General features: G+C 50.0%; 1 protein-coding gene across 2 annotated transcripts in view; it reads left to right on the forward strand.

Annotated features, from left to right (window-relative positions):
* The window catches only part of LOC149356108 (uncharacterized), a 98,207-nt gene extending 76,497 nt beyond the window's left edge, over nt 1-21,710 (forward strand). The window contains exon 2 of one of the 2 annotated variants that reach the window (XM_089584116.1): nt 18,623-21,710. In XM_089584116.1, coding sequence (XP_089440242.1) covers nt 18,623-18,957 — 335 coding nt within the window. In that variant the 3' untranslated portion in view covers nt 18,958-21,710. The remainder of the gene's footprint in view (nt 1-18,622) is intronic. The other variant, XM_089584115.1, reaches the window with a different exon arrangement.
* Nucleotides 21,711-26,195: the final 4,485 nt, after the last annotated feature.

The following is a 26,195-nucleotide window of genomic DNA, read 5'->3' on the forward strand; positions in this document are numbered from 1 at the left end:
CTTAAAAACTCCGTGCACACGCCTAACCGCGCTCACGCGCACTGATTTGCGGAGACTTCGAAGCGACTGAAGCGCAGGATGCAGTTCAACGTAGTGAAAAAAAAAAATTAATTGCAGAAGCTCCTAAATTATGGCGAGTTTGTGCAAATTGTAATTTTGGACGAGCGACGCTGGCGTTTAGAATCGGTCGCGCAGCGTCCGACTGACATTGGCTGCATTGGCCTCGTATAGTGGGTTCGTCAAACTTGTTCCACTCGGCTGAAACACTCTTCACAGTGTGCACACGAAGATCCTCTGCGACGAAGATTCCTGCACGGTGCCGGCGTGATTTCGGGGAATACAGCTGGAAGTACCGGCGTCGTCTAGCCAGACCAGACATGTGCGCCCCTCCATCTGTGAACACCCCTGCTGCGCAGTGCGCTGTCAGCGCTCTATTTAATCCGCTCGATTTCTTGAGGCAGGTAGGCGCGGTGCGCCTCTGCTTAGTAAATGCTGGCACAGCGCCTAATCCGTGTGCGTTAAAGGTGCAGTGAAGAGGAATCTGAATTCGTCTTTTTGCCGCAGGAACTCGATCTGCGCGTTCCGAGCATTCTTAGAAACTTCCACTTATTGCCCTGTGTGGCCGATTTCCCTAATTAAATCGAATTAACGTCCGGCTATTGCCTTTTTTTTTTAATTCTCTACCGTACGATGGGCGGAGTCGACCAACGCGTGGAGTGCCTTTCACCCAGTCCCGTGGCGGCTTGCCGCTCTGCCATCGGCGGAGTAATACGTAGTAGTCGGTAGAAGCAAATAGTCCGCGCGTATTTTTATTTCTGCGGGCTTATTTTGCGGCTATATTATCTGCGAATGAAACTATTTATTCACGGAAACCTAAAAAAACAAAATAAAGCGAGAGCAAAGCCTCCACAGAGCTGGCTGAAAGGCACTCCACGCGTTGGTCGACTCCGCCCACCGTACGGGGAGAATTAAAAAAATGAAGGCGGCAGCCGGATGTTAATCCGATTTAATTATAGAAATCGGCCACACAGGGCAATAAGTCGAAGTTTCTAAGAATGCTCGGAAAGTGTAGATTGAGTTCCCGTGGCAAAAAGACGAGTTCAGATTCCTCTTCAGTGCACCTTTAATGAAGCGCCTGTCCGAGAAGACAGCTTTTGCCTTAGTTAAACAGAGGAGGAGAGAAAGCGCATACTTTGTGCGTTGCTAGGAATTCCGACTCCTCTACCCAGTGTGGCACCATCTCGCCACGGTGACACTTTACGAGGCGAGATTAACTAGCTGTATGTGATGCTAAACTTGCGTGTCTGACACCCGCATAACTATATCACCTCTACGGCGACAGGCAGTTGCGCGCACACTGTTGAAAAGGCGAACAAATGACAAAAATGTTATTAGCCAAGTGTCACACAATAAATATGAGGCCTGCGAGCCCGTTAGGAGGCAAACGCAGGCAAAACCACGTGTCCAAACCGGGAAACAAGGGTTATGTGGTTGCGTGACAGTTCTTCGTTTTCAGAATCCGCGCTTCTTTCACGTAACGTTTGGCGATTTTACTTTTTTCTGTTCGAAATGCGAACCTTTTAAGGAATGCATCAGTCATCTATTGCAGAGATTAGAAAGGTCAGTTAAAAAGGACTAGAAAGAAAATTGCCCTGCCCGCACTCATCCATTACACATGGTATGTTTTCTTATGCAGAAAACCCTCCGTAAACTTTGAAGCGATCCGCCGCCGCGCACTTTTCAGCCGGCGCCGACGGCTGCCGGTCCACAGTATAGTGTGGCGACGGTTCCGCCACCTGTGGGCCGATCTCGCGGCGAATAGGTAGATGTTTTGGTTTGGTTTATGGGTTTTAACGTCCCAAAGCGACTCAGGCTCTGAGAGACGCCGTAGTGAAGGGCTCCGGAAATTTCGACCACCTGGGGTTCTTTAACGTGCACTGACATCGCACAGTACACGGGCCTCTAGAATTTCTCCTCCAAAGAAATGCAACCGCCGCGGCCGGGATCGAACCCGCGTCTTTCGGGTCAGCAGCCGAGTACCATAACCACTGAGCCACCGCGGCGGCGAATAGGTAGATGTGTAAGTTGCACCACTTGCAATGAATTGCTGCCGATTGCACACTGCTGTTCCCTTTAGAGACAGTTAAACATTATTTTTGTTTCCTTTATATTAATTTTTATAGCCACCGTTCTGCCTTTTTTGCGAAGATCCCCGATTACCCTGTGCAAGCGAGAACAATAAGCAAATTGAGGTGTTATTAACTTTTATCCCCACTCCGCACTAATCCGAGTGCCTCCCATAAACGCAGTCAATAGCAATGGGGTGATCGTGTCTCCCTGCCTGACACGTTGGATGCTGCCCCCTGGAAGATATCCTCCAAGTCCACTTTTGAACACACTTGGGTGGCTCGCCAGAGTGTGGCGTTCGTTGTGCTCCTCCGTATAAAAGGTCGTAGGGTCGGCTGCAGAATGAGGCGGTGCCTTTGATATGGGCGCAAGCGAAATGCAAGTATACACCGTGCTTCTGGCGCATATGAAGGAACTCCAGAGACCGTTTCTCACAGATCCTTGATCGGATTCGTTCTTTCCTACCATTTCAATGCAGCACTGGCTGCATTGTTTGACAGAGGCTGCGATGTACAGTGCAAAGTAAGCAAATCAATGGTGCTACAAAATGACTCTTCACAACTTCACCAGCGCTCCGACGAGGAACAAAGAAAGAGAAGGAAGGACAGGGACAAGCGCTACTAACAACTGAAAGTTTATTTGAAAAAACACAGGTTATATACTCTCAAATGACAATATCAATAAATCAATCAATCATTTTTTATTCAAGACAATAATACAAAACTATTGTCTTGGGGGACGTGACAAAAGGCGGAAAAGTGCCTGACGAGGTCACGCCACCCTGTGGCAAGCAGCGGTTTGACACTCATGCAGAGTGTACAGCAGAGTTTACATGCAGAGAAATGTCTTAGATGAAACTGTATCCCCCAACCCCCTTATTATATTTTTTTTACAGTGCAAGAATATGTACAGGAACGGAGTACAAGAATAAGTGCAGCAACTTCTACTAGCAATACATGTTAACAAAACACTTCCAAACATAAAATACATGTAAACTATCGAACTTGAAGCACATGAAACATATAATTTAAAACAAGAAAAAAAAACATGAAAACATAAAACACTAGTCTTCCTTTAAGAATAATCCCTTCAGTGTTTTCTTAAACCTGCTGTCGCGACGCCGGACGGTGTGCCCGAGTCGAGGGTAGCGAAGACCAGCGAGGCGTCGAGGAACCTCGGAGGCGAGGAGCTCTCGTAGGCGAATTAGAATTTATTTACATCTTTACAGATGGAGATTTCAGAGAATTCTGCCTCTTACGAGGCGGAAACATCGGGTTTTAAGCCTTAGAATGTCCCTAGGTCCCTAGGCAGGGAATTTGTTGTCCTTGGACACGCACCAATCGAAGAGCACAAATTTCCATTCTTTTCACACGGCACCATAAAGGCCCGCCCTCGAATTCCTGCACGTAAGCCACAGCACGTGAGCACACACAACACCAGCCTTCCGCAGGCAACCGCTGTTTCTCACGCTGCGAACTTGGAAGATCGTGTTCTCGGCGTGTCCGCTCGTCCTCCTGTAGGCTTGCTTCTCGACGATGTGTACGTTTCTCCAAACGGCGGGTTTCGGTAAACCGACCCCGGCGCGAAGCCAGCGTTGCTTGTGTTATGCCCACGCCGTTGCACCTGGGCGAGGTCGCCGTTCTCGGGTAGCCTTGTATATCTTCTGCCTCATCCGGACACTCGAAACGATGCGAACTTGAGCTCCGTTTACGGCCACGCTCTACGGCAACCCTCGTCGACGAGTGCTTGTTTCCAGGCCATGGTTGCTATTCGCCTTTATGCGCTCCACGGTATACTTGTCATCAATGAGACGCACCGGCGCCTTCGCAGACAGTTGAGACATTACACTGCTTAATGAAAGATTTTCGGTTAATAGGTCATGAATGACGGGATGGTTGTTTAATAAATCTGCTATCTGACAGCTTAATCTTTGATGTCCACAGTTTGTTCGAGCTCGGGGCTTGACTATGATGCTCTTTCTTAAATCGTACACACTTCTTTTTTCCTGGTATTTTGTTTCAAAGGTAGATTTATCCAACCGGTATTGGCGGTAAACTTCCAGGCTTAGTCTGTATTTGTAGAACTGAGGCATTTGGAGTATTCCATGCGATCTATAGTAGGGCGCACAACTAGAGGACAGCTCTAAGTTACTGATAGCGCGTATTGCTCTTTTTTGTATTGATAGTAGGGAATCTAAATTTGTTTTCGTCGTGGTTTGCCACACAAGACAGCAATAGCTAAAACGTGAATGTATAAGGGAGTAGTACACCAGTCGTTTGATAGAAGCTGGTAGGTAACACCTAAGTCTGTTTAAGATGCCTAAGGCACGAGAGAGATCAGTTCTAAGGGTGTGGATGTGAGCATTCCATAGGAGATACTCTCAAATGCTCCTTCATCAAATCTGTCCCTTCATTACAGAGATTGTCATCTGAATAAATCCGGTGTGTCCAAGGTGTCTAATAAAAAAGCATGCTTTGCTCTTCTTTACAGGGCTATGATTAAGTTTAGACATCAAGATCAGTTGACTATAGAGAGTTGTGTGAAGCCTATCACATTCACAAGAACAGCGACGCGTGCTTTGGCACACCTTCTGTAACCATCCATGAGTGTGAAATTTCCTATCTGGATTCCTAACTTTCTTTTGTAAGCGCAGGCGCTGCGCGTTGTCATTTGAGAGTATATAACCTGTGTGTTTTTTCAAATAAACTTTTAGTTGTTAGTAGCGCTTGTCCCTGTCTTTCCTTCTCTGCCTTTGTTCCTCGTCGCAGCGCTGGTGAAGTTGTGAAGATGTACCAACTAGCTCAGATCACGGTTTTGCTACAGAATGACTATAGAAGGGCGGAGGGCGTTGATCCTCAACCTTTCACTATACAGCGCGCTTCGTTGCTTAACCGCGGCAATAAGTTAGTGTTGTGATGAACAGCGCGTATTCCACGAGGAAGAGAGGGAAGACATGCAGGTACAGGAGCTCACTTTCAACTGCAGTTTTATTGCTTGGATCGTGGAAATAATTAGGTTATGCTCCAAACAACAATCGGAAAACATGACAACGAACCAAACTCATTCATAAACAGAAACGGTCACTCTTAGATCAGTTCCAGCAGACGCTCTTCATCAGAAAATGCCATACCAATTCATCCAAGCGTCTGTTGTAATAATGGTTTGCCGCCGCGGTGGCTCAGTGGTCATGGCGCTTGGCTGCTCACCCGAAAGACGCGGGTTCGATGCCGACCGCGGCGGTCACGTTTCAATGGAGGCGAAATTCTAGGGGCCGTTGTGCTGTGCGATGTCAGCGCACGTTAAAGAACCCCAGGTGGTCGAAATTTCCGGATCCCTTCACTACGGCGTTTCCTATAGCCTGAGTCGCTTTGGGAGGTTATACCCCCATAAACCATAATAAGTTAATGGCATGTCATCTCGAGCACGGTTCCCCGAGGCGTACTTTGATGCCAACCCACCCAACAGTCTGGAATGGACGCATGGGTGGGCTTCGTTGCTCTCGGCAGACTCGCGAGAACGGAGTGCGAGAGTAGAGCTCCGGACACGCCTGATCACGTGACCAGCCTCGGTCGCGCAGCGGGCTCAGAGTCTCGCTTCCGCGAAGCGGCGGCCACCGAAAGCCGGCACTTCCCGGGAAGCCCCTCAGATTGATCGCGCTGATTGCGCTCGTGCCGAGGGGACTCATCCGCTATCTCTTCGCGCGTGTAAGCTGCTGTCCCCGCCCGTCGCGGAATGCGTGTTTGCCCTTATCAAAATCCTAGCGCGCTGAGGGATGGCATCTTGGGATGTCTGTCCGGCTGATTCATGAGGGAGGAGGTGTAGTCTCCCTTTCTTTTTGGGCAGCCACGGAAGACTGATCGCCCCCTTTCTTTTTTTCGTCTGCCAAACTGGGGCCTATTTCCGGGGCTGCCAGGGCGTCTGCTTCCCATCGCTGGCACTGCGTAGCCGAGCCGCAACGCCAAGTGAAGTGCCTCTGCGTTTTGCCCCTGATCGAGTTTGGTGGTTGAAAACGGTTCTACTTTGACCAAGTTCACTATCGCAGCTTATATGTGCGAGAAGTCCGAACAAGGTGCGCTGTAACCTTCACCGCGGCCACTTTGGAAAATGAGGCACGTTTCTATCACGAATAAAATTATTGGTTTTCGTTGTCCTGCACGTGAGGGACCACCTTCAGATGGACGCCGACTGTACGACAGAGTAGAGCACTGCACGGGCCTCAATCTGAGGCCCGAGCCCGGCCCGGGCCCGAGACCTGAAGCCCGAGCCCGGCCAAAGCCCGCGGCTTCAAGCCCGGGCCCGGCCCGGGCCCGCTAAATTATCGCTCTAGCGAGCCCGGCCCGGCCCGTGAATCCCGGAGTGAAGCCCAGCCCGGGCCTGCCCCGGTCCGTTTTACAGTAACGCTTGAGGTATACTGGTCACTTTGAGCAAGTAGACTGCTACTACAACGATAAGGAACTGGCTGACAAAGGTTCTGAAACCGCAGTTTGGCTTCCAGAAAGTTGATTCTTTTTAACCCAGAAAGAAGTGATGAAGAGTAGTTCTCGCCAGGCCCGTCTTTTGGAGAGTGGTCTCGTGTAGGTGGGCAAAGATAAACTCGGAAGTTCCGAGAGCTAAATAAAAACGGCTGCATACACGCGTAGTAGTCTGCTTTGCGTTCCTCCATGATTGTAATCAGTTATATTCTGACGCCCGCGAACGCGATCTCACTGGTAGAGCTCATAGCCGAACTGGTCGCCTTTCAGCAGAAACGAAAAGCTAAAAGGCTTGAGTATTTCACGGTATGTGCTTGAAGAATATAAGCGTCCTAAACTAATATGTTCTTCCCGAATGCATTTCTAATAGCGTATAGGTATGTTTTGAGATGACGAACGCTCAATGACCAATTAAGGCCGGTTGAATTTTACTCTTACTGCACCGCGGGCGTGGAAATAAGGAAATAAATAAGCCAATAAATACAGCTTAGTTTTTTTTTTCTCAGCGCGTACTATAACTCATAGCTCATCCGTATCGCTCCTTCAATGCCGCAGTTGTGTACTTCACTCTACAATAGTGAATGAGAAGTCGGACACCAGCCGTTTCTGTACGGACCCAAGCCCGGCTCGGGCCCGCAGCCTTAGCCCGAGCCCGGCCCGGGCCTGCAACTTCGGGCCCGGGCCCGGCCCAGGCCCGGCAAAATAAATCATATCCCGGCCCGGCCCGGCCCGCGGGGCGGGCCGGGCCCGGGCTTCCGGGCTGGCCCGAGCCCATGCAGTGCACTACGACAGAGCACGGCGTTCTGACCTGAGAAACCTCTGTTATTGCGTTGCTGTTGCGCGAAGTTCACGAAGGAGCTTCCGGTATACGATATGGTTTTGCGCGCATTTTTTGAGCCCGCTTTCAACCTCCCAAGAAATAAAATTTATACAGTACTCTGATATCGATTTCCACTGCGGAGTAACGGGGCTCGAAACATAAAACTTGAATGTTTCATTTCTGAATTCTGGGGCGTTTTTTAATTGCTTTTACTGCCTTCTTGGATCACCTTTGTGCGCGTTTCGCGTATTTGCCTTAAACTTCGTCCGTTGTGCCTTTAACTTGGTTTTTAATATGTCTACATTCCTTTTCTCGGTTATGCCCCCCTCACCCAGCGTAGTTCGTGGTCTGCGAGGTGGAAATAATAAACCAAAAAAAGATCACGGGAAAGTATTCGAGGTCTCGCGTAATGCAGCTCTATTGACCTCTTACTTGCCAATGTCCAAATATGGAACATATTAAGCTCAATTCTTGATTTCCCTTTAGAACGAACCTTTCTTCGTAACTTTTGTTTTTGCAGTGTGTATAGGAGATTGTGAGAAACATCGCAAGTATAATATTTTGCTTATCGACCTAATTGAATACATGCAATTATTACTGACAAACGAACATATATTGGGCCCTGTTACAGCCCAGTGTTTGTTGATCCCTGTCGCAGGAAAAAAAGAATATTGAAATCAACAAAACATGACAGAAGTAATGACGTATATAGGTGGTGATTTCATGGAAGCAAAATAAAGGTCTAAACCCTGTGTGTCTTTCGCTGGCAGTGAGTTTTATGCAAACGTTCCATTTTTGGACCACTAGGGTTTGGCGGTAGGAAAATTCAGTGAGACAGACGATGCTGCTACCTTTGCCGCACTGCGCTTTAGAGTGGTCCCATTCTGTCTAGCAAATGCGCTGGCACAGGCTTGCAGATGTTATCGGGCACTGCGTTTGTGGGTCCCAAGAACATGCTATGAACTATCAGGGACAAAAGTGGTATACTCCACGGGGCGGAAGCCGGAGCAACGGAAAACTGTGGCATATTGGCGAGCTATAAAGCACGAAACATTGAAACGAGCCAAGCGACATGCCTGATAATAATAAAAGAACCGCATTGGCTGTCTCGATCCCAGATGGTGCCTGTAGACGGCGTTGCAATGCTGTTTTCCGTTGCTCCGGCTCCCACCGCGTGGAGTACACCACTGTTGTCCCCGATAGCACATTGCAACCGCCGGATGTCACCGGGCTCTCCCGGCGTCTGAGAGGCGTCTTCACGACCACGAGTCCCATCGCAACGATAGCACGAAGACGCGAGGTGCATGCAGGGTGTGGCCACCCTTCCCCCTGCCTGAAGGAGGCGAACGCAACGGAAGGCAGAGGGTGGTCACGTGATCAGGGAACAGAGCCACGATTTGAGGGTCGTGAGACGTGCGTATCATAGCTATTCAGCGGAAGCCATTTCTCAATAAATGCTTCCCTGCCTTCCGCGGTAGGCAGGCAGCTATAAAGCCGTATTCAAGTAACAAGAGGAGGAAATTCGCACTACACAGACCAGAAAACCTCGTTCAGCCCACGTTAGCAGTCTGTATATGTCAATCGCCTATGTTCTAAAACGGGAACATGGAGAAAATCATGTTTAGTCGTAGTAAATGCGGCATATTTTTTTTCTCGTGGTTGTTTTAGAAGCCGTATGCAAATTGTCAATAGGAATTTCGGTCTTTGAAACATTGCTTCATAGTGCGGTGTTGGAAACTTAACGCCGGTCGCTGTAAAATCGCCGGGGGCGAAATGGGGGCGGGTGTAAATGAGATACAATTACAAGGCGTCGCGCTGCCCGCGGTTCTCGGAAACTGGGTGCGATCTCGCTGACGGCCCCTCTTACGAAACCCGCTGGGCGAAGAGGAGGCCGTGCGCGGCGACTGCAGCGCCTCCGCGTCTTTCAGCGCCGTGGTGATTAATGGCCGCATTGCGCATATCCCACGCGAGGCGGCCGGCGGGAACCAGTGCCAGCGCCCTTCGCCGCCTCGGCAGGGACGGCTGTCCATGCAAACCCAGCGCGTGGCTGGGCGCAGCGCGCTACGCGGATCGTAGCAGCTCGGGAAAAGCGCGTCCATTCGAGCCCGTGCTCAGTAAACTGTAAAAAGGGCCCGAGACAGTGGCAAGACGCGGTTTACGCTAATGTGTCGTGTATAGTCAGGCAGCGCCACGTTTTGATTAACGGACGTTTGCTCGTGCAACCCGGAACTTCCAAGGTGCCGACAGCGCCGAACCGACGTCCTTCATTGCAAACGTGTTTCATCTTATCTTGGTAGCTAGTGGAAGAAACTAACGGCGCCGAAAACAAGGGTCAATACGTTTTCTATAGCTATAGAGCATACGTAGCAAGTGCGCACGTCCTTGGCGGTCATAACTGGAGCTGCGGATTGTTGCGAACGCTGATAGGCTAATTGGTCCATTAGGCGGCGACAAGAGACGGCTTCTCACAGCGCGGGCGCGACGCCAGGGCTTCTTGGCGCCTCGTTGTATAGTGTGTGAGAGGCCACCCGCGTGTGCTGTGCCTTTCCGAAGATCACACACGTGAACGCAGCGCCAACCAGCCATCGCGATGTTGGCGAGCGTCCCTTCATGGCTTCCGGTTTCGCATCGGCGGCGACTGCCTGAACTTCCCGAAGCGGCAGAAACTTCCGCCTTTGTAAAGCAAGCCCGGGTGTAACATGGGTGGCTGTTTTGGACTTCTTTACTCTGAAATTAACCGTCCGTACTGATGCAGCAACGCAATATTTACGGCCAAAATTTTTTTAGGAAGTTCAGTGAGCTCGCTGATTTGTGCTCCGTGTCAGGGGAGCGTAAATAAAATTTACTAGATTATGTAAATCAACACACCAGAGATTCCGGACAGACACACTCACCCGGACTCCACATTTGCGCGCGAAAGGCTATGTTGAGGCAAAGCGAAGGCCAGACCAAGAGGAGTGTTTTGCCCCTGCTCCATTTCCACAAAGCCGACGTCAAAGAATTTCAGCGACGATATGGATGCACTGTCAGTTTTATTACTTCTCGCTGAAATTCTCTCTTTGTTGTTCCCTCTCTGTGGAGCCCCCGTTCACATGCTTGTGTACGCATTCGTTTTTGTCATTGATGCGCTGCCAGGAGTAAATGTGGTCCCTAGCATTAACAAAAAAAATATTACTCTCGGGCATGACGGAACATGCGAAACCTTATGATATTTCTTTATTTGGACATGCTATACGCTCACATCTGAGGCCGTTGCAGGAATGGGACACTATGTCCGTGAAAACGGACAACGATCAAGTAGGCGCGCTCATTAATGCTGTGAAATTTGAATAAGGCACAACGCAAGCATTGAATATTCATTACGGAAACGCTATAAGATGGCGGCAAGCAGGATTAAATCGCATGTTAAAAGAGTAAGTATACAAAAGATAGCGATGTTGCTGTCCGATTCCACTTGGGTTCCCAGTAGTGGAATGAGCGCTTTCTTCCAGTATTTTTAGAGGGCGTTGCTCTGCCGTACAGAGGAAGAGAGCAGCCGCAGTACAAAATGTGCAACCACTGCGGCCCTGCCGAAGCATGCATGCCGTGATTTTGCTTCATTAATTGTTGTGCACAAGCACGGATGTGGTGGCCTAGAATTGAATTACTTACGTCAGGGAACTCAGTCGCATACTAGTTCCACTACCACGGAGCGTTTTCACACCATGGGCCGAGCATTGTTCACGGCGGAAGACATCAAAAATGGCGCTTGAGGCGCTCGTGAAGTGGCCTCACCTGAAGATGGTCGGCCAGAGGTGGACCGGATGCAGCGGCGCTCGCTTCCAGTCGAGGCTTCGCTTACCATCGGATCCGACAGCGATTGTGGCTTGAGATTATCAAGGACAGGTGGCACGTCGGTTGTTAATAAGCGTCGTTGTCGGAATAAAGGTGCGGACGCCGGTCCACCGTGTGATGCGTCATCAGCTGTGGAGCATGCATCATTTAGCCTAACTGTGCTACGCTGTTTGTCGCCTCCGTCCCTTGTCACAGACTTGGCTTTGAATTAGTGGCTGCGACGCAGGGTTTGAAAGAGCGCTATTGCTTAGCCCTTGACGTCGAAAGCTCGTTCTTGGTCTCTTGAAAAGAACAGCGTGTTCAGGTCGCGTTCATTTTAGTGGCACCGGACGAGCACTGGGAAGGCAAGCAAATGCGAAAAAAAGTGCGCAGTTTTTGGAGAACTTGCACGCGTAGGACGCCAGTGTGCACGAGGATAGTGCACACGCTGTGCGCTCAAGAAAGAGCCACAAACGCACGTAACGCCTTGTGCTTGTGCGCGGCGGAGCGATACAACGTGAAAAATGTTTTCCAGAAGAGCGTCACTCCCTCCCCGCCTCCTATCACGCTCACCCTATATCAGACCCACATCCGATGAGAAGAGCCTGTGCGGCCTTCATTTCTCACAACGCTCACTCGTCACCCTGTGCGTGACAGTTGTACGCGTAGTGGGCGCACCAGTGCTGAACGACATGTTCTTTCAAGTGAAGTATAACGCTAAGCCATCGGCTACAAACTTGTTCCGAGACAACGCAGCCGGAAACCTGCCTATTGGAACCCCCGCGCGTAAGGCACGCATTGATCGGAGCGGTGACCCGCGGAGGGCAACTGGTTCGGTGCAATGGAGTGCCCGCCCAGAAAAAAAAAGACATAGTGTCGATGCGCGCAGCGGCGTGCACGTTTCAGTTCAGGATGCGGGACGGGCAGCTGTCAGGTTCAAGTTTGCCTTTTTGTTGGCTTGGCGCTGACCGACGTCTGAGGCGCGAAAAGCGGAGACCGATGATTTATGTGAGGCTACATTCAGACGTGAGGCAGGCGGAAGTCGAGTATTTCAAAAGACGTGCGACTAAACCCTTTTGCAGCTGCAGTCGCTCTCTGTTCCGCAAAGACAGGAAATCGTCGCCTTGCCAGGCATGCAGCAGCGATTAGCGGCAGCAATGTGCGTGCGTTGCTTCTTTTGCAGGTGTGGAATGCGTAACCGAGACCTGCTCATTGCGCGTATGCCGATATTTTCCGAGATTTACGCTCCGAGCTCCTTCTTCTTTTTCGAGGGTGGAAAGGGCTCGTATTTCGTGCTCCCAGCTGCATAGAGAAACGCGTACTCCTCACCCCTCACGGAGAGGGTGGAATGGAGGTCGCCTATTACGCGGCGCGCCGCCCACACTCGTCGCGGCGAACAAGTCAATGGTTTTCTCCCGAGCAGACGTGGCCGGCCTATACGCGACAAATCGCAGCCGCTGTTTCTCGATATCGCCACGACGTCGCTGCCTCCCGCGGGCGAGGGCGGCAGCGGCGTTGCCCTCGGAGCGCAAGCTGGACCGGCGGCCGCGCCAGCTCGCGGTAGCCACGCTAACTACACTTGTCTCGCTTTTTAGCCACCGGAGACGCTTCTTTTTTCGTGTCTGTATGCAGCCTGCTTGCAAATCAGGAAAGGAAAAAAAAAGTGGGCAAACCCTCGCTGCCCATTGCTTGGGTATGTCTCTTGTCACGCTGGTGTTGAGAGGACAGAAATGAGGAAAGTGCACCGAGGGTGCGTTCCAGCTTGTGGAATCTCGAGATGGCGGGAGATGAAGGAGGCAGTAAATCGGGACATGGGTGTGGAAACTGAGCGGCGGAATACAAATTAGCCAAGGAAGCGTACAACAAGTACGTGGTCGCCTTCATGAGAAAGGTGGCTTCTGCGTAGGCCGATACAAGCAAAGAAAAAAAGAAGGCTCCTTCTCGGCACTCGCCCTTTCCACCAGCTCTGACTCCAACCCGTACGAGCTTTAGTGTAGTATATCGACCGGCCGCGCTATGACACGAGTCTTCCGAAGAACAAATGGGAGAAGTCGTCGTTCGCCGTGCTTGTACTCGCGAGGCGCGGTCATCTTGCGGCGTCTTGGACAAAGGCGGGCGCAACTGTCGTGGCCGCGAGTGAGACCCGCGCACCTGGAGCGCTGTGTTTTTGTTTGCTCGCTGCTGGCAACGACCTTTGAGGAATATCTTGACCCTGCAGCACGGATGCCCGCGCGCGATTGTTCGCGGCGTGTTCGAGAAGCCGTGTGCTTCCCGCTTAATGTGCGGCCAACAGCAGCGGCTGTATAGCGCGACGGGAGAGGCTACCAAAGATCGCTTAAGCTTTGTGAGCTACAATGCCGGCTTACGAAGGGTCTGAATTGGTTTTACGAATACGGCTAGCTGAAATTCGGCGCTTCGTGTCGCTTACTTTCCAGCTAAATGTGTAAGTGCCCTTTCAACTGAGTGTTATAGACCTTTTGAACTGTGCCTTCAGGTCCTAGGCTGTTTCCGCGCAACAGGCGGCGGTTGAAGCGATCCTTGCAGTTCGAGCTTCGAGTGATGCAAGGGTCCGTCGATATGACAGGGGCGTTGTATGAGTTAAGGCAAATTTCCCATCACTCTGTTGCTCTTCTGATGAAACCGTGTGGGTGTTACGGTGGCAAAATGTAGAAGTGGGGATAATGGCTATAGTTCTGTTCGGAATTTAATAATAAAAAAGAAATTCTGCATTCGGTCTCGGGCCTAATTCGACAGGCACCATCGCCGCTTTGCAGCGCTGTCATGCGTTTGCTCCAGCACACACCGCTTTGTTGTACCTTACGGTGACGCGCAGTAAATGTCCAATTTCAACTTATCCTACAAAATCGGGGTGTTGGTAGCCGAGGCTAAAAACTTCACAGAGGCCAGGACTTCGTTTAAAATGCGCCACATTTACCGACATAATAGTCTTCGAAAAGGAATGCAGGAACGCGATGATACAGCCAGCACTCTAATACATTTGCATAAAACCAGCCGTACTGAATCTAAATTGGAAAATGAAAATGGCCAGTGCGCACTGTTCACCAAAACTGTCTCTATTTCCCTAGCACTAATTATGAACGTTATTCTTTTCTGCGTCATTTTCGAGAAAATTATTAGTGGACTTCACGTCATTCGGAAATATATATATATATATATATATATATATATATATATATATATATATATATATATATATATATATATATATATATATATATATATAGCAGCCGATCGCCTGACCACCATAATGGAGCCGCTGCGGTGGCTCAGTGGTTGTGGCGCTCGTCTGCTGACCCGAAAGACGCGGGTTCGATCCCGGCCGCTGCGATCGAATTTCGGTGTGGGCGAAATGCTAGGGGCCCGTGTACTGTGCGATGTCAGTGCACGCTAAAGAACCCCAGGTGGTCGACATTATCCGGAGCCCTCCACTACGGCGTCCCTCTTAGCCTGAGTCGCTTTTGGACATTAAGCCCCCGTAAAGAAATACCATAATTGGTGGCATAAGAGTGTAGTGTAGAAGAAAGACACGCTCCACAGACGCTAACTTCCGACTGATTTATTTCAAAGACAGCCATGGCTGACGCATCACGTAAGAACAATCAGTCAGAACTATCAGTCAGTCGCGGAAGAAATAAACAAGGACAAACGACAAAACCAGATGTCCTCTTGCGTCACCGGCTTTCACACTGTTTTTGCGCGACACTCATTTTGCGGATTCCGCCCAAGTATCCATCCTTGACCACAACACTCCATAATGCATACCTATAAGCGGCAGCTTCTTCGTGGTTCTTGCAAACTTCGTGTTCCTTCTGGGCTATTTTTTCATCAGAAACTTTGTTTCGCCTGCTGACGTGACACCATGCACTGCAGCTGCTTATGACATATTTTGCTTGTGCCGCAATGCGTGTACGCGTGCCGCTAATTCGGGACGTCATTCGGACCTTATGCGGAATACAACAGCTGCGAAGGTTGTTAAGCACGTGACAAGTAACTGTATTAGGTACCTAATAAACACTGTCGCAACACAGATGTCGGAAATTTTAGCCCGCGCGTCTCGTATAGGCCACTATTTCCTATAGCAAAGTCCAGAAAGGCCTCCGCGGCAGCACTCACACATCTCAGCGGCATTTTCGACGGGGATTCGCACACGGCGCTGTCAACACAATTTATCACTGCGAAGACACAATGGACGTCAAATGAAGCCCGCGGTATTTTCACGGCCTAAAGGGTAACGCGTTTAGACAAGCTGTACTTCAGGGAACGTCAAGTGCGCGTCAGCGTAAATTGACAGTCTTATTCTCTGCCGTGCCCTTTAGCTGCGCAAATCGCGTACTTTGGGTGAGGACAGCGCTCTTGGCATTTCTCGTCGCATCAGAAACGTTGTTTGCACTGGGCGCCTCAGACAGCTTGCGAGGTTTTTCGCGCTGTGGAGTGGTCTGAACCATATGGCTCAGTTGGAAAGTGGGCTTAAATCTCTGTTCTAATTTTAAAGATTACGGTTGGGTTGGGCTGAGAAATCAAACAAAAAAAAACAAAATCGGCACTCGCCGCCTCTCTGTGCCTTCCTTTATCATTTTCTCTTTGTTTGTTAATTTAACTATTGAATTAGCGTAATTATCTTATGCTTTAATTAAATTTATTTACTCTGATTATACCTCCTTTTATCTCAATCAACCATTTTGGTTTTTGAAATTTTGCGCCGTGGTTGATTTCCCGTCCACTTTCTATATTCCCGTCCAGCCTATTCAACTGTCCAATGGTTTTTGCAAATAATTAACTAATCAATCTATATAAATGAAGCTTTTTTGTTGGGTTAATTATTACTGATCAAATACATTTCAATTCATTTCAAACTTTATTTCCACTCCTTTGCCTATTTTCCCACTATTTTCCCGTCCACGGCTGTTTGCCAGCCCTGACATCGGGGACTGGATATGTAGTCTGTACAGTGACTGTATGCAAGTTTATGGCCACGACGACTGCCGCGCCGCCTATGCTGCATGCGATTTCAAAAATGAGCCTGACCCAAATGTATAGATGTCTTTTTGAAACTAGTTGAAAGCACTAGATGATTTTAAAAAATGATATCAATAAATAATACTTCGTGTCAATTCAGTTTCTTTGCTCATTTTGCAACATGAATACAGGAAACGGCTGGCAAGTGCGCGCGGGCCCGCGTAGCGATTCAGTCCACGTTATGAGTGCACAAATAGCATACCCAGGCGCCAGAAACGATCAGTTGTAAAACTTGTGCTCTTCTACACAACAATAATAAATTCAACCTGCACTACATGAGAAGTCCCACTGCAGACTCGCCCTTCAGCCGCGTACTTGGTACGAGGGTATCAACCATGTGTCAGTGTTGCTGGTGTGAGTGCTATTACTAAGTTATAAGGAGGCTAACGATGTGAGAATTTTCCTGAAAGAATCCGTCGCTAAATTAAACGATCGCAAGACGCAGAACTCATCACCGCGTTTGATGATGATTATATTGTAGAAGTGAAAGTATTCTATTGTAGAGAATAATCCATATCCCGATGTTGCGAATAATTTTTTTCTTTGCAATATGTGATCCTCCGGATATTCCGTTTAGTGTGGTTAGCCAAACTAAGTTGCAATAATTAGTGTAAGAGGCAAATAACGCGTAATATATTTGTAGCTTTGTTTTTGTTGGTAGAAATCAGCGACAACGTGATAACGCCCCTGTAATTGCTGAAAACTTTTTGCAGAGGTTATCTATGTTAGAGTCCCAGGTCGGATGTGAGGTAAATGTTACGCTAGGTATTTTATTTTCATCAGCAATCTCAATGGTTTGGTCTTCGTAGCAGATATCTTTTTGAATAGTAATTAATTTATTGTGGTGCGAAAAAAAAAGGTTTTGGAAAGTGGCGTTGGAAAAATAATTGGCTTAGCTTAACTATACATGAGACCAGGCATTTCTGAAAATAGTGGTATATATTGTCGTGGGACAATATGCCATCTACTCAATTGTCAATATATTGAGAATTCAGAGATATGTATCCTGTTAAAGTAGCAGCGAATACATTCCATAGCTCGCGCTTCTACAGAAATTCATTTCATTTAACGAGAAAGGACTAAGGGGTGAATAGAAACAAAAAAATGATTTCTGTAGGGGCTGTAACATGTACTTCGGGGCCAGCTGCTGTAGGCACAAACAAATTAGTTTTTTTCATGAACAGGTTTCTGTGAAGATCGTTTAACGCATATTCTTTTTATGGCTACCGAAATTTTCCTATAAATATCTAGAATTTTGCGCACATTTCTTGCTTCAGCTGCTGTCGCTTTCGCCTCATCCTGCACCGCTGACGCTCATCGTCTTGTGCTTACGCACACACCCAGCAGCGCCACCCATTGGCCAGTCAGCTGCTCGTAGTTCTACCAATAATCAGCGTCGACTAGTGACGTCATCTGCGAGTTGATGTTCTTTGAAACTCCGCCGAATGGGGCTTTGCCTGCAAAAATACAAAATGAGTGCGGTGAACGTAACTACTGTTACAGCACAGGCAGCTCTGGCAACAGATAGCGCAGGCATTCGGGAGTCCTTGAGAAACGCGCCTTTATTGCTTAAGCGGTGCATATAGAACTCACCAGTGGGCACGCGCACAACTCACACAACGCTTCCAGTTAGGGTTTTTCGCACGTCATGCACCCTAGTGGTGAAAGAGAGGGCACCTACCCAAAGTCCTCGCTTCGCCGCAGCTGTGTGTGTTGTGGTCAGCGGGGCAGCTGGCTTTCATATTCTATGAACTCCCACTGCCATATCAAGTTGGGTATTTTATGGCTGCGTCTTCCCTTGGACTAGTGCCTGTGGCGAGGGTACGCGGTGGGGTCGCACAACGTTAAAAAGCAAATCACTATCATGGTTCACAGCGCATCGCTCATGTCACGGTACATGTTACCTGTTGCTATTTTTTCCCTTTCAGCCTTATAGGTAATTTTCGCAAACAAGCTAAAGCTGCGAGCGGCGAAGGAAGCGTAGTAGAGTCGTCTCCTACTCGAACTGCTGTGGTCAAGGTTGTGAGCGGCCACTCAAATGCGGACCTCTGCACTTGCAATATGCTGGGCGTCTAGATTACGACTGCCATCTCTTGCCATGTCGTGGAGCAATTTCTTTCGGTCGCTGCCTTCAACGGGACCTTCCGAAGAGTAAAGCTCAATTGATGGTAACGTTTTCCATGGCTTTGAACACCGGGGCTCGAGCTGTCGCGGCGTGCGCAGACGGACGCAGTGGCAGAGTTGTTGTAACCTCGATTCGTTTACCGACCGAGTTTTGCGTGTGCTCTTGAAACGGGCCACGATGATCGCGTTGGCGGAGAATGTCTGCTCACAGTCCGCGCTCTCTTCGCAGGTGAAGGTGTGGTTCCAGAACCGGCGGACCAAGCACAAGCGCCAGAAGCAGGAAGAGGAGCACTCGACGTCCCACGGAGGCTCGGACTGCAAGGCGTCCTCGTCACCCAGGCCGCCGGCCGCCCTGTCGCCGGACATTCAGATGGACGACTCGAGCTCGGACTCGACGCAGCCGGACCCACTGTCGTGACGTCAGCCACGCAAGCCTCCGTGCCCGACCGTGACGCAAGAGCTGCCGCGGGGACCCTGCGTTCCGGGACCGCGTGCCGCCATGCTGTGGACGCTGGGCGGGCGAATGTGAACTGGAGGACGATGGTGCGCGCGTTCAGCCACTGACGCCACGCGGACGACACCGTGTGGGAGTTAGGGGCAGAGGTTACGAAAACATGTCGGTTGCCCGAGTACCGTCGTTTGCTCGTACTTACTTGACCAGTCTGTGTCGCGTGCGTACAGTCGCCAGGAGCTCTCGCTGGAGGGCTCGAGCTGTGGCCTGTTAAGAAAGAAAAGTGAAATTGTAAATCGGGAGTTGGTTTTTAGATTAAATGCCTGTAACCACAGGCTGACGCAAAGCTATACAAATGATCAAAGCACAATCACAGGGCCCGCAACACAGCAGTTGCGACGAGGTTCCACTTTCTTTTTCACGCTGCACACAGCTAGAGCGCTCTAGACGGAGCTGCTGACGACTGTACGAGACAGCGGGGCCCTTGTCCTTCGACATGGCATTAGAGCTGGAGCGGGTGTCGTCTGCGTGGTTCCTCGTCTTGGCGTCAGCAGAGGGCCATCAAGGACCAGATGCGCGCTGTGCTTATACGTTTGTACGCGGTGTAAGTGCGCTCAGTCGCAGCAGCAGACGGCGAGAGGCGGTTGCATCGGAACTCTGCTTCGCGGGGTCGGCTGAGGTGGACTACAGGTGCATGACGCTAGGGCACTTAGCCTTGTGAGGGAGTCGTTATCCGTGCGGCAGTTGTGAAATGGTTTTGTTTTATTTGCTACTCTCGTTCGGAGGCAAATGGAGGAGCCGGTAGTCATAATAAGGTGCGCATTCAGGCAGTAATCATGGTAATTTTAAAGACGGATGTGGGAAGATAAATTTCTACTAGAAGCATCCGATTTTCTTTTCACTAATGAAAAATATGAAAAAGTCAACCCACCAGTTTCCCTAGTAAATTGAAACACTGACGCAATTTGAAGGTGATCACTTAAAATGCTCTGACGCGTTTTTTTTTTATCAAGAAGGCCCCTCTATTCTGCGTCGAAATTTTTAATTTGAAATTTTGAAATTTATTGAAATTCAGACAAAATACAATTGTCTAGGTGAATAGGGCTAAAGGTGACACATGAGGTCACCTGACTAGGCCCAAAGCACCCTGCATTCATAATGGAGAGCAAGGCCTATTCTGCTGACATCACTGCGGTAACTACGAAATCGCGTCACCCTAGTAAAAATTACGGCAGGGCATCCGTACGTACGCTGTCATTGATTCTGGGAAGTTCCCCTGCGGGTCGGATGTGGACCCGCGCACTTGAAGCCCGTCTCCTCTCCGAGTGCACATTGCCCACGCGTGCTCATGCAGCCCCTTCCGTTCCTGAAATCGCCTCCAGTTTTCAGTTTCACTTGGTTGGCCATGGGCTTCGCCGCTGGAGTTCCCGAAACAGTTGTCTCGTCGAAGCGCAACTTATTCGGTGGGAAATGTGCTAATTTTTCAGCACTTTGTTGCCCACTCGTTGCCCGCCTTTCAACCCGCAAAATACACCTCGCACAATCCATGGGTGACGTAGCCTATTAATTCTTGCCCGTTCGACCCGCTGCGGAACAACTCACATATCTCCAATCGCGCAGCCGTAATCAGGGAGGCCCCCCATGTGGTCGAATGCCGTCTGCTGCGGCGCCAACTCCTCGCACGGTGTCGGGGGAACCGCCAAATGAACTCGCCACGCGTTTGAATCGGCAGCACGTGCCCAGAACGACGAATGGACCCATTCGTGTGTATGTGCGTGTGTGTGTGTGTGTGTGCATCCGCGACGCTGTGGAGACGTCGACGAAGCCAAGACGTGCGCGGACTCAGCGTGCTCGGATGCGCCGCCGTTTCCTATGTGACTGTCCAGATGGCACGCTCGGCGGCCCAACTGAGCATGCGCGCGTGTGTGGGCATCTTTCGCGACCGTATTATGTTTGTTTGAAATATGTGTACAGAATCATGTCCTCCTTCCTCTCACCCCTTTTATTTTTTTTTTTCGCTTCTCGTACTCTCTGCGCACCCCGTGCTCGCGTCAGTGTTCGCGTCTGGAGGGCGCTGCGCCGCCCAAGGATAGCCTCTGAAACCAAAGAAGCAGTTTCCCTCTCTTGACTCGTTGTGTCTTTTTTTCAGAGGCTGAAGGTCGCACCACACTGGAAACAACGTGACGTATGCAGGGACGTAGTAAGGCGCTGAAAGGAATCGCGAAGGGAGGAACCTGCGACCGCGGTCACGAAAACAGTCGCTGGCGAACGATCGGTTCTTCGCACTTGTCGTTCGCGCCGCGCTGTGGGCCGAACAGTGGCTTTAATACTGAGGCTTTGGCTCGCGGTTCAGTGTCGAGGGTGTTTGCTCAAGTGCGTGCCGGGTCTTGTGCGCGCGAAAAGACGGAACTGCCCGACTGGCAGTAGTAGTACTGAGCGCTCTATAGAACCCAAAGATGACGTTACCTTGTGTACGTGCACCGCCGTACCTGTGCCGGAGCGCTACGCCGGACTGTTTCTTTTTTCGACGTGCCGCACGGTGTGAGGTGGCCGGACAGCCGTGGTTCTCCGTGCGTTGCTGCAACGTCACCGCTCGCCGCTTTCGGCAGACCGCGTTGGTGGAGGCGCTGCGGATGGCGGCCAGACTCACGGAGGTCGCTCCTCGCATGGCGGAAGCGCCCGAGTGCGTTCTGCTTTGTTCTCGGGACGCGCGTGTAAGGGCTTCATGCGACCGCTGTGCGACCGTGTGCATAGGTGCGTGCGTTGTATTCTTCGTGTTCAAAGTGTACATATGTCGATGTAATTTATAACATGCAAAAAAAAAACAGAGAAAGGGAATCTCATTAAAGAAGCGTGCACCACCCGACCACGTTGTGACCTGTGTGTTTTTCCGCTTATCCTAGTCTGCATGGTTGTCGCCGGTTGAAACGCATGTTCCTTTCGTACGAAGATGTGGCTCACCCGACTGGTCGTCGGAACTGTGACGCTTGCTTCGTTTAAAGAAATGTTCAAGCCTGTGTATGACAAGTGTACTGCTTGTGGGGCAGGGGAACATTTAGCACACTGACTGCGCAATTGAATCGAAGGTTAAGATAAGGTGGAAAATACGCAGCGTGAAAGTTGATACCTATCGGATATATCATCAGTGTCCACTCGCACTGTGATGAGTATATATGCTCGCTACGTACCACGGCACAGTGCATTCGTGCTTGACAAAGGTTAAAACTTGGTGACGCTAAAGAAATTTTAGCCATTAGTACGTGTCGCACGCGTCAGAACTCGACGACTACATCTTTGGCACTGCCTCCCAAAGCAGCACAGTGGTTGCAGAGCGGCATATGTATTCAACAGACGCACAACAGTGGCGTGGGGGCAACCGGCGGCGGACAAGAACGCACTTCTTTCAATTGAACTGTCGACAGTGGCGTACGAGTGCTGCCACGAATCCAGGTAAGAGGATGTCACGCGTGGCTCTGCGCCAAGTCAGAAAATCCGCGCCGTCGACAAACAATCGAGTGAACTGTTTGGGCAGGAGCAGAAGCCAGTTGACGAAACAAGAATCGGCACAACCAGAAGGACACGAGGTTAGGAGGCATGACAAATGCGTAACGGTCTGAACGGTGCCTAAGAGATGAAATCATCAAAGTCGTGTCGCAAGCGAGCAAAGAACACGGAAAAATCCCGAAATTTTCACTCAAAAAAGACTCAGTGAAAACGAAGCCAAAGTCAGCATGATGCTGGGCAAAAATTGCTGGGAAGGGAATACGGACCATGAACACTGGTGGCCCGTTGTTTCCACCGGCGCTGGTTTAAGAAATGTGGCTTACCGACTAGCCCCGGACCAAGTTTACTCAAGTTCTGCGTAGTTCCACTAATATCAAAACGTGTAGAGCCGTGCTGTCTCGCATATTGGGAGGCTACATGCTACAGCCCACCTTATTTTCTTTTATCCCTATATACTTGAAGAAATATCGCCCACTTCTCTGCAGCGTAGAGTAAGGAGGAGAAACGTAGTAAAAGAGTGTAGTGTGAAACACACATCCATGCAATTCGAAAATATGGCATAAGCAAGTCAGGTCCGCCCTAAAATGCAGAAGACAAAAATGGAAGTGCGCGCACAAAGCAAAAAGGAAGACCCGCTTGTTGAAAACGCAGCGTAGGCCGCAGTCACGCCGTCCTCCGTGGCGGAAAGATGGCCTGCTGCCTAAGCGGCCACATTTCCAGCGGCGTCGTGGCAGCTCATTTACTGCGAGGAGCGTGATGCGTGTTGCCGCCATCCATCAAGGGATGGCGAAGCCGTCCCGCCGGTGAGTATAATGCGCGTACAGGAGGATGCGGGTCATCGCGATTGTGAGCCGCGTTTCTCTGTGCGCCCTACTCCGCGGGGCATTCTGATCTCTTCTTTGAAGCGTCCGTGGGAGCAGGGTTCCCTCCAGCCAGGAATACCTGCCGCTCTCTTCCCTCTCTTGCGTCGTCGGTCGGGCACCCGAATCACTCTATTGGAGCTACAAAACTCCCCCCAAGGAACGCGACTGGCCCACGTGCTCAGCAGACGGAAAAACGATCCTACTTGCCGAGGTCACATATGGCCTTCATTGCTTCCGAGTCGCTTGATAAGCTTGAAGAATCAATCAAGCAATCAATCAATCAAACGAACGAACAAACAAACAAACAAACAAACAAACAAACAAACAAACAAACAAACAATCAATCAATCAATCAATCAATCAATCAATCAATAAATCAATCAATCAATATTCCAAACCGAACAACAGCACAAAATAAATAAATTAATTAAAAAATCCCCTATGCCCCTGGTTTCTGTGGCTGTTGGCTTCTCTCATATTTATAACGAGCCCCTCATTCCCCTTCCCTTATTCGCTGAATTGCTTAGCGAGGGCCTCGGTTCTGGCAGCCTTGATGCCATAGGAAGCATAAGAGGGTGCTCATACAGCATCCACCCTCGCCTTTCGATGACGTTCTACGTCACATCAGCGGTAACTCAGGACGTGCTACGTCCGCCGCTTAAGAACGTGGGTGGCGCTGATGTACTCTCAAGGTTTGGTTATTTGTAAACATAAATACCCCCGAAAGCAGAAGATTTAATAGCCGTCGCCGTAGCTCAGCACCGGACGCGTAATTCGGAGGTCGTGGGTTCGGATCTCACCGGCGGCATGTGGCTGTTTTTTCTTCTTCTTTTCTAATCACTTAGCTTTAAGCGATAGCATATTCAGTAATATTCCAAACCGAACAACAGCACAAAATAAATAAATTAATTAAAAAATCCCCTATGCCCCTTGGTTTCTGTGGCTCTTGGCTTCCCTCAAGAGAAAAGTACATTACAGCTCTAATTTACCCGTACCCACCTATCAGGCAGAAACGGGGCGGCTAACGAAAAGGGCTTAGCTAAAGTTAAGAATGTTGTGAAGAACGCGGTGCAAAAACGGACGAGGGACTTGAGAGGACACATAAGACATTCACGAGGACCTACCTCTCCTCTGTCCCTCGTGCGTTTTTTGCGCTTACTTGTCCACAACACGCATCACCAACTAGTCCTGCAGCTTGCTGTCCTGAACTGCATTAAGTTAAGGCCAATGCAGAGAGCTATGGTAAGAAATATGGCAGGTTTAACATTAAGAGATTGGAAGCGGGCGGAGTGAGTGAGGGAACAAATGCGTGTCACTGACATCCTAGTTGAATCAAGAGGAAGAAATGGGCTTGGGCTGGGCATGCAATACGAGGGCAAGATAACCGCTGGTGGTTAAAGGTAATGGAGTGGATTCCATGAGAAGGCAAACGTAGCAGGGGACGGCAGAAAGTTGGTTGGGCGGATGAGATTAAGAAGTTTACGGGGATACGGTAGCCGCAACGGGCATAAGACAAAGTTAATTGGAGAGACGTGGGAGAGGCCTCTGCCTTGCAGTGGGCGTAGTCATGCTGATGATGACGATGATGATGACGCGTACGCCTGGCGCGGGATCATCTAGCGTCTAGTGCCCCAGTTGATCACAGCTGAAGAAGAGCTGAAAGGAGAGGGAAAAGTATGACAAAGCGCAATGCCTGAGTTAAGCACCGAAAGTGCCTCCCGAGATGCCAGGCAAGCAAGGGTGCTGTGCAGTGTTCCCCTAGAGGGTAGCCCAATAGCGCACTCGTAACCCTAACCCCCCTCATATCTAAGTCACCAAGCCAGTCAAGCGCTCAGCAAAGAGAAGGGCAAGTTGCATTTCTACATTCCAAGGGAATGCTCAGTCCTGTAATCAGTGCCGAGTTTGTTAGCACCGATTGTGGTGCCGGACACCGGCGTTGAAACAGCAGCGCTTCCCCTCTGATAAACACATTAGACGTAGACGTGCAGGCCAACAGACAGGTTGTTGGGAGAACCAAGGAGATCGTTCAAGGCACAGAAGAACTGCAGGAGCGCGGCGACATGAGATGCTGGCCAAGCGCAGGCGAACAATGCGGTCACTCGTTGCCGAAAGACGATGAAGCAGCATGTTGTGTAGGTTGCAGCCACGGTGCAAGATATATAGCTGGGGACACTCCCAAAATTTCGCAACTGGCCCACTCCCAAAAGCATGATTTCTACTCAGCGCACGGTCTTTGCGAGGAATGGCTCATGTCCAGTCTTAACTGCTTCTCATCGGACGGGACATTAAATAAGATCACCTTTTCTTTGCAGCTTGCGCAGCCACTGTTTCAGTTTCAAACAAAGCACTTGCGGACCATTGCTGCAGTTTACCGCTGAGTACCGCGCCGCTGGCGCGAAATCGCACCCAGCTTGCTTAAACGGCTACGGTGATGCTGCTGGCGACGACGGAGAAACAGTTCAGGGCACGCGAACGGCTTGTGCGGGAAAAACGCGGCGTGCGATATCAGCTGGTAGCTATGGCAACCGCACCGTTCATGTATGTTTTCTTCTCCGGCGAAGTTTCACCGCTACATCGACGCTGACGCTGCGGCCTGATTCGGATGAGCGGGGCTGGTACTTTATCTGGTCACTTGCGTCCAGTGCGTCGCCTGTCTGCACCTGAAGTGTTGGTACTCAACTTGCGTGGTCCAGGCGGTACCCCCAGCGCTTAGCAGTGGAGTCAAGGAGCCATTACCGAGGCTAGCTAGACGAGGAGATCCTTAGACGGACATGTCAAACTCAATTGGTGCCATAGCCACACTATTGCCAGATAAACTGGAAATGACTCGTGATGATATGGACTATCTGTAGAACACGGGTGCCCAAAGAAACCGCTCGTTTCCTACAGAAACGGAAAAAGCAGGGCACATAGGTTGCAGAACAACGGTATATGGTTCAAGCAGCAATACCTCTTGTAGCAGCAGCGTGTGACGAGGCGGAGGA

Source organism: Amblyomma mixtum, chromosome 3, assembly GCF_055824585.1.
Source record: "Amblyomma mixtum isolate Tamu chromosome 3, ASM5582458v1, whole genome shotgun sequence".
In the NCBI taxonomy this organism is placed as follows: Eukaryota; Metazoa; Arthropoda; class Arachnida; order Ixodida; family Ixodidae; genus Amblyomma; species Amblyomma mixtum.